Source organism: Lithobates pipiens, unplaced genomic scaffold (assembly GCF_037356315.1).
Source record: "Lithobates pipiens isolate NorthernLeopardFrog02 unplaced genomic scaffold, aLitPip1_a1.2 Scaffold_13, whole genome shotgun sequence".
Classification (NCBI taxonomy): domain Eukaryota; kingdom Metazoa; phylum Chordata; class Amphibia; order Anura; family Ranidae; genus Lithobates; species Lithobates pipiens.
Genome location: NW_027507718.1, coordinates 337,981,896 through 337,998,030, shown reverse-complemented (window position 1 = coordinate 337,998,030; position 16,135 = coordinate 337,981,896). Strand labels below are relative to the sequence as shown.

At 40.4% G+C, this 16,135-nt stretch overlaps 1 protein-coding gene across 3 annotated transcripts in view; it reads left to right on the top strand.

Moving 5' to 3' along the window:
* Positions 1-16,135, top strand: part of LRBA (LPS responsive beige-like anchor protein) — a 939,113-nt gene that overhangs the window by 915,119 nt on the left and 7,859 nt on the right. For all 3 annotated transcript variants that reach the window (XM_077477021.1, XM_077477022.1, XM_077477024.1), the window contains 2 exons: positions 4,752-4,853; positions 4,956-5,152. In XM_077477021.1, the coding sequence (XP_077333147.1) occupies positions 4,752-4,853; positions 4,956-5,152 (299 nt within the window). The remainder of the gene's footprint in view (positions 1-4,751; positions 4,854-4,955; positions 5,153-16,135) is intronic.

Here is a 16,135-nt window from a genome sequence, read left to right as displayed (position 1 = left end):
CTTTATCATTGTGCTTAAGATCATGGCTCTAGTGCAGAAGCAGAGCAGCCTTAAAGCGTAGTTTCACCCATTTAAAAGTCAGCTGCTACAAAAAGTGTAGCTCAGACTTTTAATAACCAGACACTCACCTTTCCTACGGTCCAGTGATGTGGGCGCAGGAAGCCTCACTCCTCTTCCCCTCCTCTCTGCGACACCGGCATTCTAAATGTGGGTGCCTGGCTGTGGCTTCACAGCCGCGCGCACACTGCACACAATCTTCTGGGACCTGTGATGTGTCCCAGAAGATTGCAGGGAGGGAGGGGGAAGATGTGATCTACCTTCCGGCACCTGCAGAGGAAGTGGGAGCTGGGTGTCTGTAAAAACAGGGTACCTGCTCCTCACCCAAAAAAATAAAAAAATATGCCAAATGACTAAGACTGGGATGCCATTAAAGTTCATGTGTGTGTAAAGGTAGCTGTTCCAATACTTTTGGTAATATAGTGTTTGTGTATCTCTCTCTATACATTATATATAATTAAAGAGAGAGGGCGATAGTTCAGTTTCAATACAAGAGGGTTAGTAGTGCCCTAATAATATATCTAGACAACATTTTTTTTTATTTTTTTTTTGTTTTGGATATAGTAGGTTAGGGTTAGGCCTTCTGTCAAGTTTTTATTTTTCTATTTTTCTATTTTTCTATTGCTCTATTGAGTCCCCATTGGGGAGATTCACCCCTTTATTTGTACTTATGACTAGTCTTGCGAAAAAGGAGGTGAGGATAAATCCAAAATCATACACTTGTCCCCTGAACAAGAAATTAGGGGATACCGTATATTCCGGTGAGGACATTTCATCCAGAAACTACTGTCTTAAAGTGTTAATAAACACAGGACCCTGCACTCACTATTTCTGGTTTTCCATAGTACACAGTACATGGAAATGTAATTATTTTAGTAAACATAACCTGCTAAATACCAGCAATTAACCCCTTAGGTTCCACAGTGAGTAGGCAGTGAGACAGGCATGCTTTACTGCATATACAGACTGATTTTACTGTTGTGTGTTTAGTAACATTTTAAGAAGGAAAATCCCTCACTTTCAGAGATTTTCACTATCTTCCCATTGCATCTGTGGGATAGAAAATTTGAACAATGTACCCAATGGCTCAGACAACAAAAAAAGCACTCTCCAAAAGGAAAACAAAGTTTTGGTTATACATGCACTTTAAGGGGTATACTTTTAAAGCAGTGAATCTGTTTCACCATTTTATAAAATCGCCCTTATGTGGTTCCTTATTAGGGCATTTTCACGCAGACTGCTGGGGGGAGGGGAAAAACTGTTGACTGGAACATTACAGCCTCACAGGGGTGTACACAAGATTTTCTATGTGGCCCCTGCATTTTTAACTCTGGTTGCAGAGATTGAAAGGCAGCATCGCCTGTCAGACTTGCCCATTTAGATTAGTGGGGCCACACTGCAAACTTGCTTCAGAGTTGCAATGTGGTACCACAATATAAAACTGCCACTTGTCAATTTAAAAATCATAAAAAAATAACAGGCATCAGGAAGTGGCAGTAGCACCTCCTGAATACCTGTCAGCCACTGCTAAGTATACCTCCCTCTGAATGTGGCTCACTCTCAGAGGATTGGTGTGCTATCTCCCATTTGTGGCTTATTTCTGTTTGTGGCTTATTTCTGTCAATCTCTTAGAACGAACCCCTCCACCAACCCCTCAAACTTCTCATTACATTATCTCACAAAAGTAAGTACACCCCTTACCATTTTGTTATATCTTTTCATGTGACAACACACTAGAAATGACACACTGCTACAATGTAAAGTAGTGAGTGTACAGCTTGTATAACCGTGTAAATTTGCTGTCCCCTCAAAAAAAAAACTCCACATGCAGCCATTAATGTCTAAATCGCTGGTCAATATTTTGTGTGGCCATCATTTTCCAGCACTGCCTTAACCCTCTTGGGCATGGAGTTCACCAGAGCTTCACAGGTTGCCAATGGATTCCTCTTCCACTCCTCCATGACAACATAACAGAACTGGTGGATGTTAGAGACATTGCTCTTCTCCACCTTCTGTTTGAGGATGCCCCACAGATGCTTAATAGGTTTTAGGTCTGGAGACATACTTGGCCAGTCCATCACCTTTACCCTCAGCTTTTTTAGCAAGGTGGTGGTCATCTTGCAGGTGTGTTTGGGGTTATGTTGGAATACTACCCTGCGGCCTAGTCTCTGAAGGGAGGGAATCAGGCTCTGCTTCAGTATGTCACAGTACATGTTGACATTCATGGTTTCCTCAATGAACTGTAGCTCTCCAGTGCCAGCAGCACTCATGCAGCCCCAGACCATGACATTCCCATCACATTTCTTGACTGTAGGCAAGCCACACTTGTCTTTGTACTCCTCACCCAGTTGCCACCACACACACCTGACACCATCTGAACTAAATACTTGGCCTCATCAGACCACAGGACATGGTTTCAGTAAACCATGTCCTTAGCCTGCTAGTCTTCAACAAACTGTTTGCAGGCTTTCTTTTGCATCATCTTTTGAAGAGGCTTCCTTCTGGGATGACATCCATGCAGACCAAATTGATGCAGTGTGTGGCATATGGTATGATCTCTGGCAGGCTGACCCCCCCACCCTTTCAACCTTTGCAGCAATGCTGGCAGCACTCATATGTCTATTTCCCAAAGACAACCTCTGGATATGATGCTGAGCACATGCACTCAACTTCTTTGGTAGACCATGGCAAGGCCTGTTCTGAGTGTAACTGTCTTGTTAAACCATGGTATGGTCTTGGCCACCATGCTGCAGCTCAGTTTCAGGGCCTTGCCAATCTTATAGCCTAGGCCATCTTTATGTAGATCCACAATTATTTTTTTCAGATCCTCAGAGTTCTTTGCCATGAGCAACCGTGTTGAACTTCCAGTGACCAGTATGAAAGAGTGAGAGCGATAACACCAAATTTATCACCTTCTCCCCATTCATACCTGAGACCTTGTAACACAAATGTGTCACGGGAGGGAAAATGGCTAATTGGGCCCAATTTGGACATTTACACTTCAACGTGTACTCAATTTTGTTGCCAGCGGTTTAGGCATTATTGGCTGTGTGAGTTATTTTGAGGGCACAGCAAATGTACACTGTTATATAAGCTGTACACTCACTAATTTACATTGTAGCAAAGTGTAATGTTGTCGTATGAAAAGATAATAAAATATTTACAAAAATGTGAGCGGTGTACTCACTTTTGTGAGATACTGTATATAGACACCATTTTCTTAAATGTAAGTGTTTTTGCATGCCATTCACTGACACTGCCATACAATTGCTTATATCAAGTGAGGGCCTCCTCCCCTGTATAACCTTTTTTACTTATTGCCCTTTTTTCTATGTAGATATTCTTGCTCTTGGGTTAAAAAAAAAAAGAAAAATTTGCATCTTGATTTCTCCCAATCCTAAATCTAGTAATCTAATCCTATACATTTAGATTTTCATTCAGACAAATTCTAAACAATCTTTGTTGGAACACACTTTAATGCCATTGAATCAACTAATTTCATTCAAAAGTCCTTTTGTGTACAATTTTTCTTGAATGAAAACCACATTCACAAAAGTTTGGTTAATTTGAGAAAAATGTTCATCCTACCCTGAATTTTCTCAGGACTGTGAGTGAAAAGTGATGTCAATTTCACCCCACTCACCATTAGATATTAGAATAAAAGTTCCAGAGATTAATATTTTTGAATAAAATTTAACTTGTGCCCAGAGTTTTATGCAGTACCCTTGATTGATTCTACTTTCATTCATTTATTAAAGGTAATCTGTTGTATAGCAGAATATTTGATTGCTGGGAACTGTTATTGTCTTACTATCATTCTGTATACAAGTTCCAAGGTGGGTCAACTCCCATGGAATTGTCTTGCAGCTTGTTTGTCAAACAATGGCACTTACGTACTTGATAACGATAGAAAGAAAGCAATGAATTTGTCCTATATATAGTATGCAGCAGCCACAAAGAAAATATGATGGTACGTCTTAGTTTGTGGCTGTCTCGTGCTAAACATAGGTCAGTTCTTCTGCTTTTTGTTTTTTTGTTTTTAATGGTAATCTGTAGCTTGTGGTGTTAGCATGCCCTGATTTTTTTTTTCAGATGGTGATGGCTGTAGATTCATACTTAAAACCTGCAGTGCATTCCGAGGAAAGTGTGCCCCTCCAACATCTGTTTATATTTGTCTTTCCAATGTACCCTCAGTTTTCCGCTCACTCACAGGAATGATGAGAAGTGTAAATTTTACGTTGCTTTGGTTGAGGCTTAGTTATTGCTAAGGGCTTTTCCTTCCCTACATTACAGCACTGGTGCCTGACACTCAGATACCTAGTGCTACATTGTGAGAGAAAAGAAAAGGGCGTCATATACCACCTTATACTCATAGGTACCTGCTATTCTTTGATCCCACATGCTGAAATGAGCCACGAGGAAGCAGGTGAAGGTCAATATTTGCAGGTATGAGGGTGGTCATTTAAATCGCACATAAGTTTACTTCCAAAAAGTACAGGGTTTGACTAAAAAAAAAAACTGACTATTTCTGTTGAAATTAACCTTTAAGTGGGTCAGTCTTTTTTTTTTTTTAAACTGAAATTTTGAAGTGAACGTTTCAGGAATACCAATAAGAACACTCATTGTAATATGTTTTGGTTGCAGGATGACATCATTGCAGTTCTGTCTACATTTCTCTGCCTTTATTTTTACAGATGAATTTGCTACTCCTCGAGCAATCCTGACTGGCCATGACTGTGAAATCACCTGTGCTACAGTTTGTGCAGAACTTGGCTTAGTGATAAGTGGCTCCAAAGGTAATTTTTTATTTTTTTAAGGCTGAGAGTATGTTTGAGGTGAAATTATGTATCATTCATGTGAGAACTTTGTACTGATTCCTTTATTATATTTTGTTTCAGAAGGTCCATGTCTGATACATTCTATGAATGGAGACCTTCTGAGAACGTTGGAGGCTCCAGAAAACTGTACCCGACCAAAAGTTATCCAGGCCTCAAGAGAAGGGCATTGTGTTATATACTATGAACGAGGCCTCTTCTGTGTGTTCAGTGTAAATGGGAAACTTCAGGCCACAATGGAGATAGACGACAATACACGGGTATGAATTCTCCTACCTTTATCATTTTCTTCTCCTGTGCTTTGTCATGAAGATCATGTTGCTTATGAAATGTTAGAAATGTTAACTCTGACACTATACGAAAGGTATCTTTTTTGGCCATACTTATCTTGTGGGTTACAGGAGTACAGTTACTTTTGTTCTTCTGTGATCCAGGGTCAGCTGATAGTGGAATGTTGCCTACTATCATTGGTCGAGGCAGAGCTGCTCCATGCTCTGGAAGGATCCTGACAATATTGTCAGGATCCACCCAGCTGCTTGATAGACAGCTGTCTCCACCTCTGAACACACGGCTGAGAGCTGGAGCAAGCTGTGCCCAGCACCTCCCTAGCCCAATCCTCTGTCATGATGTTTGCCCAGATAGTCCCAACCTGTATCTCTGTAGCTCTGCTTTGTAGTCAGTGCAGAATATGTTCTCCTGTGATGGGAAGAATAGGCTGTGTTACCTAACAAAGGTCAATTAGATCAAAACCTGTATTAAAAAAAGACACTTGGACAATAAACTTTGGAAAAGAATTGGTTGCTAGTGGGCAGTAGAGACTATTTCAGGTAGTTCTTCTTTTCAGATCCCCATAAGGTAAGGCAACTCAAGTGCATGAGCTCTTTAAATACTATTATGGCATGTGTAATCAGTGAAAGGTGCATCACATAAATAAAGTGCATGTGCAATAAAAGTACAAAAAAGTCTATCCATACATGTAATAAAAGAACACAAATAAAGTCCAAACAAAATATGCAATCCGTGCAAAAAAAAAAGCAATAATTCTTGGAACTGGTGCAAACACAGACTGTCACAGAAAGAAAAAGGAAGGTGCCTCAAATCCGCTCCACCAGAAGGATTAACCCACTCCTTACCAGAGAGACATGAGGAGCGTGTTGATCCTTTTGGTAGAGCGACTCTGAGACACCTTTCTTTTCTCTTCCTGTGACTGCCTGTGTTTTCACCAGTTCCAGGAATTCTCACTCTTCGGGACAATTTTTTTTTTGCATGGATTGCATATTTAATTTGGGCTTTATTTGTGTTTTTATTACATATATGGATGGACTTCTTTGCACTTTTGCACATGCACTTTAATTATGTGAAGCACCTTTCACTGACTCTGTATGCCAAAATATGTATTTAAAGAGATGGTGTACTTGAGTTGCCTTACCGTATGGAGATTGATATTGGGGGGGAAACAATCTTTTTTAGGCTGCTTTCACACTGGGGCGGTATTCAGGCGTTACAGCGCTAAAAATAGCGCCTATGTAGCGCCTGAAAAAACCGGCCCCTTTGACTCCAGTGTGAAAGCCGGAGGGCTTTCACACTGGAGCGGTGCGCTGGCAGGACAGTGAAAAAAGTCCTGCTAGCCACATCTTTGGAGCGGTGAAGGAGCGGTGTATTCACCGCTCCTAATCCACTCCTACCCATTGAAATCAATGGGACAGCGCGGCAATACCGCCGGCAAAGCGCCGCTGCAGCGGCGCTTTGCGGGCAGTTTTAACCCTTTTTCGGCCGCTAGCCGGGGTAAAAACCACCCCGCTAGCGCCCGCAGACCGCCGCTAAAACGACGGTAAAGTGCCGCTAAAAATAGCGGCGCTTTACCGCCGACGCCCGCACCGCCCCAGTGTGAAAGGGTGTTTAATTTTTATATTGTGTGAGGAGATTTTGCATTGATTGTAATATGTTACTTTAACATAAAACAAAACACTTGCTTGGAAAAAAAACATCTTGTGGAAATAAGAGGCTAAAATACTTTGCCTCATGTGTCTAATAAAGCCGATGTCATTCACACATGTCTTGGCAAAGTACTATTGTGCTATTTTCTCTGAGATAGATTTTTACAGGTTACACTGATCAGACTTCCCCTTCTAAACTGTTTCCAGAAAGATTTTGATGATCACCATCATTAAAACCATCATCCCTGAAGAATGTATCATTGTTTTTTTCTTTAGTTTTTCCCCCTTTTGTTATAATAACATTCATAATCTGTCAGTTTCAGTTGTTATTCTGTTGTCAGCCAAGCTAATAAATTTGTAAAATATCTTAAAATCCCTTGCTAGCTAAAACAGTTTCTGTAGTGTTTCAGACTATAGTGGGAGCTGAAGTTTGTTGCCTGAGGCTGGGGAAGTTTGCAGGCCAGGCAAACACATGTGTACCTCAGCCACATGTTTTTTTTTTTCTCCTTTTTTCAAAGCAGTCCCTGTTGGGTTATAGAGTTAAACAATCCACAACCCCTTTTCCCTATCTGCTTCTGCACTTTATCATGCTGGCAGGCAAGTGGCATCTGTGTGATTAAAGTCCCACTCCCCCCACAATGTGCAGTACCTGCCCATGACTGTGGCAGACTGATGTTTTCACTGCTTGCTTCTCAAGTAATAGGAAGGGGGGAGGGTGCTAGAGGTGAAGCCAAGGAAACCTAAGGTCAAGTCCGACTGCCATTGACTGAATGAAGGGAGTTAAACAGGTTGTGTTTCATGTGTCATGGTAAGCCTAAGCCCACAGGATGTCGACAAAAGTAACAATTTACAATCATCAGACACGGGACAGAATTCTAATTTACTTTCTTGTAGCCTGCACATGAAAACTACCAAGAGACCTCCAGACTGCCTGGGGATACTCAGAGCCTAATCAACGTTATACACCTGTTTTTGTTTTAAATGCTGTGTTGCCCACCAGAGCCCCAGCCAAAAGCACGTCAAAGCACATCTACCATGCAATGTTTAGATGTCAAAATTAATAACTTGGATGGAAAGGAAATCCACTCCTAAAACCGAGCTGTTACCTGAGGCAAAGACACTAGCTCTGGCAACCCAAGGGAACCAATTATTTGCTTTGTCTGGAGATTGGAAAGGGCACAGTAGCTGCTTACATGCCATAATCTACTGGATAGAAGTGTTTTCTTTGTTTCTGTTTAAATCAATGAGAAGAGCAACATAGGTGTTCTAGATCATAAATGTAGCTAGATTTGTTCAGTATTCCACCATTGCCTGTCACAGCTATTGATTTTATTTCCTCAAATTCATTTTGTTTTGTGCTTTTTTATTGAGGCATGGATTGGGAGAAAGTATAATGTCAAAAATTAGTTTTAGTTCAAAACGTGACCTGCTAGCACCGGAGACCTTGGCGTTTTTATGTTTTTTTATTTGTATAGTTTTCTATTCCACCCTGAAACATACTGCAGAGCTAATTGGATATTGGCCCTGTTTGTGTGTGTGTGTATATCACTATATTAGGAACATAAGGCTATACGCTCTCTTGGTTGCTGGGAATGATACAAATGGTTCCTTGTGCTTTTTAAACCACTTCACTTCATTTTGCAGCACTGAGATTCATTAACGTTATTTGGCATGCTTTGAAGCACCTAATGTAGGAAAGTCTCTTTGAGGGTTATTGCCTTATATGTTCTTTATTGCCTATAGCAATCCACAATTTTCTTCCTTGTCAACTGCAATATGGCAGAGTTGGTATGAGTAACTCTCCTGTTAGTTATTCCCTTAAGCATATTCATAAGTCTCATTTGTGTACAATATAGTGATATAGGGACCGTAACATCAGTATTTCTTGATATACTTTTGTTTGTAATTTCTGTCATCTTTGTGAAACTGCAAGCTTTTGGTATGTCATCTTGCCCAAAGTAACCTTCATCTGTATGCTTCTGTCTAAATTAAAGTAGTAGTGACGTATACAGACACACACACAGACACACACAGGAAGCACAACCCACCCACCTAGTGCATCAATCCCACCTGTCCCTTTTTATAGGTGTTCTTGTGATCCTGGAACACACCTGCTTGAGCTGCTGATACACTTGAATGCAAAAGGCATGTCTGCTTGTCTTCTGGCTGCCTGCTATTCCAGAGACGCAACAACAGGACATCAGGCAATGTCTGGGTTGTCACAACTCCCTTCCTGGACATGCTAACACTCTCTCATTCTGCATTATTTGAGTACCTCACAGGGAATCCACTCGCTTAGCAATGGTGAGGACAAGGTACAAAAGAACTGAGAAAAAACGGGCCCAATAGCACTTATACTTCAGATAGCAAGAGTTTGACTCTGAACCTCCTAATCTCTTTGAGGATGATATGGAAGAAGGTTAGGTGGACCAAGAAAAGGATCCAGCAGATGAATTTCCACTTCTTGCATTTTATGAGGAACAAGCTAGGGCTTCATGCCATGTGTTTTTTAATGTGAGCTTGCTTAATGATGCGGTGTGTACTAGCCTTTGCCTAACAGCACTGGAAACTCCTCAGCCCAAACAAGCTCCTCTGGGCACAAAATGGCTGGCAAATTATTTTTACGATTGCACTGTACGATTAAAAAAAAATGGAAATGCTGGCTTGGGTAGCGGCATATAAGCCACGGTCTGATTTGCTGTCCTTTACTGTACACTAAGATATGAAATTTACTGGTTAAAATTCCAATTTTATTAAGTTCACAATGCCAACAGTTATCATATTACATTTTAAATCAGTCAGAGTTTTACATGCAGTATTATGGATTGGACCCAAAAGTAAGGTCACCATTATGCTCTGAATATTATTGGTCAGATGGTAGAAGACAGAAGCTTAACCACTTCAGCCCCGGAAGAATTTACTTCCCGACTAGGCCATTTTTTGCGATACAGCACTGTGTAGATTTAACTGACAATTGCATGGTCGTTCCACATTGTACCCAAACAAAATTGATGTCCTTTTTTTCCCCACAAATAGAACTTTCTTTTGGTGGTATTTAATCGCCTCTGCGGTTTTTATTTTTTGCGCTATAAACAAACAAAGAGTAGCAATTTTGAAAAAAAACACAATGGGAGTTAATAACAAAAGGCAAATCAACTTTGCACTGCAAGTGCACTTGAAAGTACACTTGGAAGTGCAGTCGCTCTCAATCTAAGGGGTAGATCTGAAATGAGGGGAAGCTGCTGGTTTTATCAACCAATCATGTGCAAACTAAAATGATGTTTTTTATTTTTCTTGCATGTCCCCCTTGGATCTACAGTGACTGCACTTCCAAGTGCACTTTCAATGCACTTGTAGTGCAAAATGGATTTTCTTTTAGTAAATAACCCCCAATATTTTGTACCTTTTTGCTATAATATCCTTCTTTTTTTTTTTTTTTTAATAAAACACATTTTTTCCTCAGTTTAGGCCGATATGTATTCTTCTACATATTTTTAGTAAAAAAAAATAATGCAATAAGCGTATATTGATTGGTTTGCGCAAAAGTTATTGCGTCTACAAAATAGGGGATAGATTTATGGCATTTTTCATTTATTTTTTTACTAGTAATGGCGGTGATCAGCGATTTCTATTGCAGACAGATCAGACACTTTTGACTCTCTTTTTGGTGACCAGTGACATTTATACAGCGATCAGAGCTAAAAATAGTCATTGATTACTGTATAGATGTCATTGGCAGGGAAGGGAATAAACACTAGGGGTCCTTCAAGGGGTTATCTGTGTTCCCTATGTGTGTTCTAACTGTGGGGGGGAGGGGACTGACTAGGGGAGGAGAGTGATCAATGTTCCTACTTAGGAGCACACAATCTGTTTCTACTCCCCTGAGAGAACCGGGATTTGTGTCTTACACACACAGATCCTGGTTCTTGCTCCAAGAGCGATCAAGGGTGCCAGGCACATGCAACGGCTCCGGGGACACACTGCCGGTGCGCGCCTGCTAAAGCGTCTTTAAAGAGCTGACGTACAGCTATGACAGCTCACGCAGGGGAGCCAACCTGCTGCAGTGTAACTGCGGCGGCTGGTCCTGAAACTGTTAAAAAGAACAGTCGAGTATATTTTCTGTTTATTTATTCCAATATTATTACACAGAGTTGGCCATAGAAATAACATCCAAGATGTCCATTATATGGTGACTACTATTTTAAGTTTACCTTTGTATTATCCAAGTGAAAAAAGTTGTTTTAAAAACTGGCATTGCTTTAGGTTGATCATCTTTATCCTCCTCGGTGGGCTGAGCAAAAAAATAAAAACGGCTTGGAGGGAGGAATTTCCACTGCTGACTGATTTATTCAGTTAGCCATAGCACCCATAGCTGCTTAAATACCCAAACAGTGACTGCATCTTTTAAATGATAAGTTCACCTTTGGGAACATCATACTGTACATGTTCCACCTTTTGTAAAATGTTCCCACTCCTTCAATAGCTCCCCGATCCGCTATCTCTAGTGACAGCAAGCCAAGGATCTTCTCCCCGAACTCGGGTGAACCTGCTCGGCCGCGCCATTCATTGGAATGGGAGAACTGCAACTACCGACCAGACTTTGCGGTTGCCGGCTTGTAGTTCTCAATGAACTAACAGGGCACTGGTGAGTGCTCTAGGTAGTTGATTGTCTTCTTGTCAGTGTGCGACTGCCTGCCCATTCGAGGTACGGGCACATAGCTTACACTTGGTCTGCAGGAGTCCTGCATGGCACCTGTGATCTGCTGATCATGGAGGCAGCGCTTTCCAGGCTACCAATAAAAAAAATAAAAATTCACCTTTTATTTTATTTATTGCAAAAAGATGTGCACTTATTTATTTTTTCAGATGAAATTTGTGCCATTTATGGTAAGCTTTAGGCTCCTTTCACACGGGGCAGATCAGTGATTATCCGCCCCGTGGATATCCGCTTGCACAGCAGCGATCGCCGAAGCGATCTCCGCGGAGCAGGCATAGGACAGGTCCGTCTCTGCACACTGCGCAGGGACGGATCTGTCACAGCGCCGCTCTCCCCTATGGGAGATCAGGTGACGACGGACCGCAGTGTCCATTGTCGCCCGATCCGATGACGGATGGAAAAAATTTTCCTCCGTCACACTTTTTCGGATCGGATGTCAGTGGACATGTCACCGCTGACATCCGACGCTCCATAGAGCTCTATGGAGCATCCTTTCAGGTCCGCCAGAAAAACTGACAGGCGGACCTGAACGGATCGTCCATGTCAAAGGACCCTTAGAAGGGTTCTTTTTGCTGTCATAGAAGTGAAAAAGGTCCCAAGAATAAATAGACATGAAATGGCGGTCAGCCTGTAAGGACAGTTTTGGCCACATCAGGCTACATTCACAATATCTGTAGTCACTACACGTGTAAGCAGACAACTACAGCTGATCAATCACAGGACTAATTGGATTTGGTCAGTCATCAAATACTCTTGTTCCACCAGCTTTAGGCTTGAATTGGCTGTATTGCAGTACACACATACACAAAGTTTGGGAAAAACAATTTGTATAATGCATGCAATCTGTAAATCATACTATTACATCTTTAGGTTTCAGGCTATATTTCATGATCAATCATTAGTAGATGTTTGTAGAGCTGATTTGTATTGATTTTTAAAAATGTCTTTTAATATTGCATTATGGATACACCCCTTTTATTCTTTACAGCGATAGGGAGTGGGAATCTTCTTTCCTTGTCGGCATATAATTCTCTTCTTGAGCCCACTATCTCCGCTCTTGTTTTTGTAGTTCTTAGTAGATATCATTTTCTATGAGCCATATAGCTTATCTTTCCTGTGTTAGATTTGGCTTGTTCTCCCTCTGAGGATGTCTGTGAATATATTTTCTTTCTTCAGTTTTCTCTTATCTTCACCCTTTTACTCCCCCTGTCACTTGATGTTATGCAGTCTGCTTGGAGATTTACTGACTCGCCAGCTTTGCATATTCGATTTTTTTTTTCTCCCAGAAAGGTCACTTTTCTAGTATATGTACTTTTTTGTTTAAATGTGCTGATATGGAAAAAGAATCAAATTTTTTTTTTTTTTTTAATTAGGTTAAAGGGGCTGAAATAAAGAGACTGTATTAAATTCCGACAAATCCCCATGCCTCAAATAGAAAATGTAGTGTAAACATTTTCCTTGTCTACATTCCTCTACAGGTTTGGTAAGGGAAAATATAGGGAGCACCTATAGTTATTATTGGGGTGTATCACTTAAAGTATACTTTGATGTGATTTTGACATATTTAAATTTTTTTTTTTTTTCTTGCACTCTTTTTTACATGTAGAGATTAGTAGATTAGCTTCTACAGCAGATTAGATTAGCTACATCAGTGTCTCTGCGTAATTGATTGAAGCTGAATTCCAGGTAAAATTTTCCAATGAAGATGCATGGGAAATTCCCCTCACTTTAAGATATCTCCTCTTACTTCATTGTGTCTGCAGGACAAGAAAGTGAAGGGAAATCTCCCCAATAGGATGCAAACATCAAAAAATAACTGTAATCCTTCCTTCTGGATCACACGTTACCACTTTTCTAGACACGTATTAACCCATTTCCTTTATTCATATCTACTATATTTAAAGCTATATTCAGCATCTTGCACTTTAACCTGTTATCTTTTTATATTGTGTATACAAGAGTCTGAATTCATAAATAAAGCATTTATAAAAGAAAATTAAAGTGAGAGTAACCCTTCTCTACTCTAGAGAGGTTTGGGCTATACATACATTTTATAGTAGTCCACACAAAGTTGGTATTTCAGTTTTGGATTGACCTTGATACAGTAGATAAACAAATGCTGAATGTTTGCCTTTTGCTATACTAGTAGCAAGTTCTGCCTGCACATCATTTCAGCTCTACCTTCCTGCAGTCTAAATAAAAGAAGTATTAAACCTAACAGCAAACATTTATTATATTCTAGCTTACCAATTCTTAGATGTGATGGCTGCATTAGTTTTATTTTTTTTAGTCTTTCTATTTTTTATTTTCACGTAGTGATCTTGTTACTTTTCAAAAGAACAAGCTCTCTTGCAGATGTAAGGATGAGCCAAACTATTTAACACTGGGGTTGCTTACAATGGTCAGCTTTTATTTATGTAAAAGATGTATTCTAAAAATAAAAATACAGACTATGCTGCTGTCTGCTGTGCACCCCCCCCCCCCCCGTTCTCCTTGATCCAGAGTAGTTACACTCCAATACAGGAGGTGTGTTACTTGTCAGATCACCAGATGACAATAGAGGAAAAAAAAAAACAAAGAAAACAAATGCATCCACAACATCTAACGATTGATAAGCTGCAATATATTATATTTTTTGTTATGGGTTTAAAATATAATTTTAAGGTTTTTCTAAGTCTGTATGCTGGTGCCCCCTTACTGTAGCATGCATGTATACATTAGGGATCCAGAAATTATCTTATAACGCCCTTGTTTTGTCTTTAGCAACAGAAAAGACATTTACATCAAGGAGATCCCTTTGCCAAAAGATAGAGAAATGAGAGAAGAATGTGAATGGGTGCAAAGCGCCTTTAAACTTCATAAAAGCATGTCACCTCTGCTTACATCCTTGCAGTTATTAATAAGAGATAAGCGAATTAGTCACAAAGCAGGCAAAGCTTGCTCCACAAGTGACTACCCTAACTCCTTTCTACTGGTTAAATAAACATATCCATTATGAAATGCCTTTTTTTTGTCATCTTTATGTCTTCATAAGTCTTTCTGTAGACATATGTATTAGAAAATATCTCTGCCTGAAGCAATGGACAGTAGGTTCAGCTTGAAGAGGAGGAGCTGTTGACCTATCAGGACACATGGACAAATTGGATAATCTGAATAGATGGCTTTAATCTAATGAAGACATTTCAGGAATCACCTTCTCGGGTTCTAGAAGGGTTAAAGATTAATGGCTTTAATTTGCTTACTATAGTATTCCTCTCATAAAGCACTCGGAGTATAAAATGGTAGTGAACCGTGGCTGGAAGGTTAATGGATTTTCTTCAGATGAATTTTCTAAGTGTAACAAATAATTATTTGTCATGGTAATAACTGAAATTCCGAAATTGCCTCAGGAGATTTCAGCACTGCAAACAAGGGAGCAAAATGAGTATTGATTTAGCTTAGGTAATATACGTCGCCTGTATTTCTGTTACATAAAGGCTACAGTGTTCTCTCTCATGCTGGGTTATATGTTTAGAGGCACAAATGCACTGTTTTATCTAGCACCATGCCCTTCTACAAGATTTATTAGTAGGACTTTTCCCTATATTTCATGCCGCTTGGTGAAACTTTAAGAGGAATCTGCCAAGCACTGAAAACTCAGCTTGTATGTAGTATCTGGTGTGTTTTGTTCCCATGTAACATTCTGGGATCTTGACATACCATTGTGTATAGTGACAATCTTTTAGGCTGAGTTCACATGATGTTCTTTGGAAGCGGATTTCTCCAAATTTAATTTGCATGACAGCAGAGTGTGACCGGCTCTTACTGAAGCTATTTCACACATCGGCAAGGGTCCTGTGCATCTTTGGCTCTATTTTCAGGTCCGAATTCAGGCAGAAATTCGGGCCTAATTTATCCCTGTAACAGGGATACACCGGACCCCTGCTGCAATCCGCGGCTGAAGACAGTGTGAACCCTGCCTTGAAGTTGAACTCAAGGCAAACTGCTATTTCTGAGGTTTACACTGCCCCGTCTGACAGGGCCATAGACCCTATTTTTCTCTCTTGCCTAAAGTAACATTTAAAAGGTCCTGTCATCCTTTCAGCTTATTAAATGGAGATGCAGCAAACTGATGGGCTCATCTCTGTCACTCTGCTTATTCCTCCTGTCAGAACTTTCCTTGTTGCATATGAGCACTGCAGCACACCTGACTGGTTCTTTGTGTTGCTTCAATTTCTGCCAGCCTGAGCTCTGATATACAGGGATTGCAAGATGCTGATAGCTGAACAAAGTCAGGTAAACCCTTGCATTTAAAAAATAAATTTATTAACCACTTGCCGACCAGCCACCGCAGTTATACAGTGGCAGGTTGGCTCGGCTGTGCAAATCACCGTAGGTGCATACTGGTCCCTTTAATGGCTATAGCAGGCGCACGCCCGATTGACCACCGCAATGTCGCAGTCCCGATTTAAAAATTGCTGATCACCAACATTACTAGTAAAAAAAAAACAAAAAAACAAATGCCTTAAATATATCCCCTATTTTGTAAACGTTATAACTTTTGGCAAAACCAATCAATATACGCTGCTTGCGTTTTTTTTTTTGTTTTT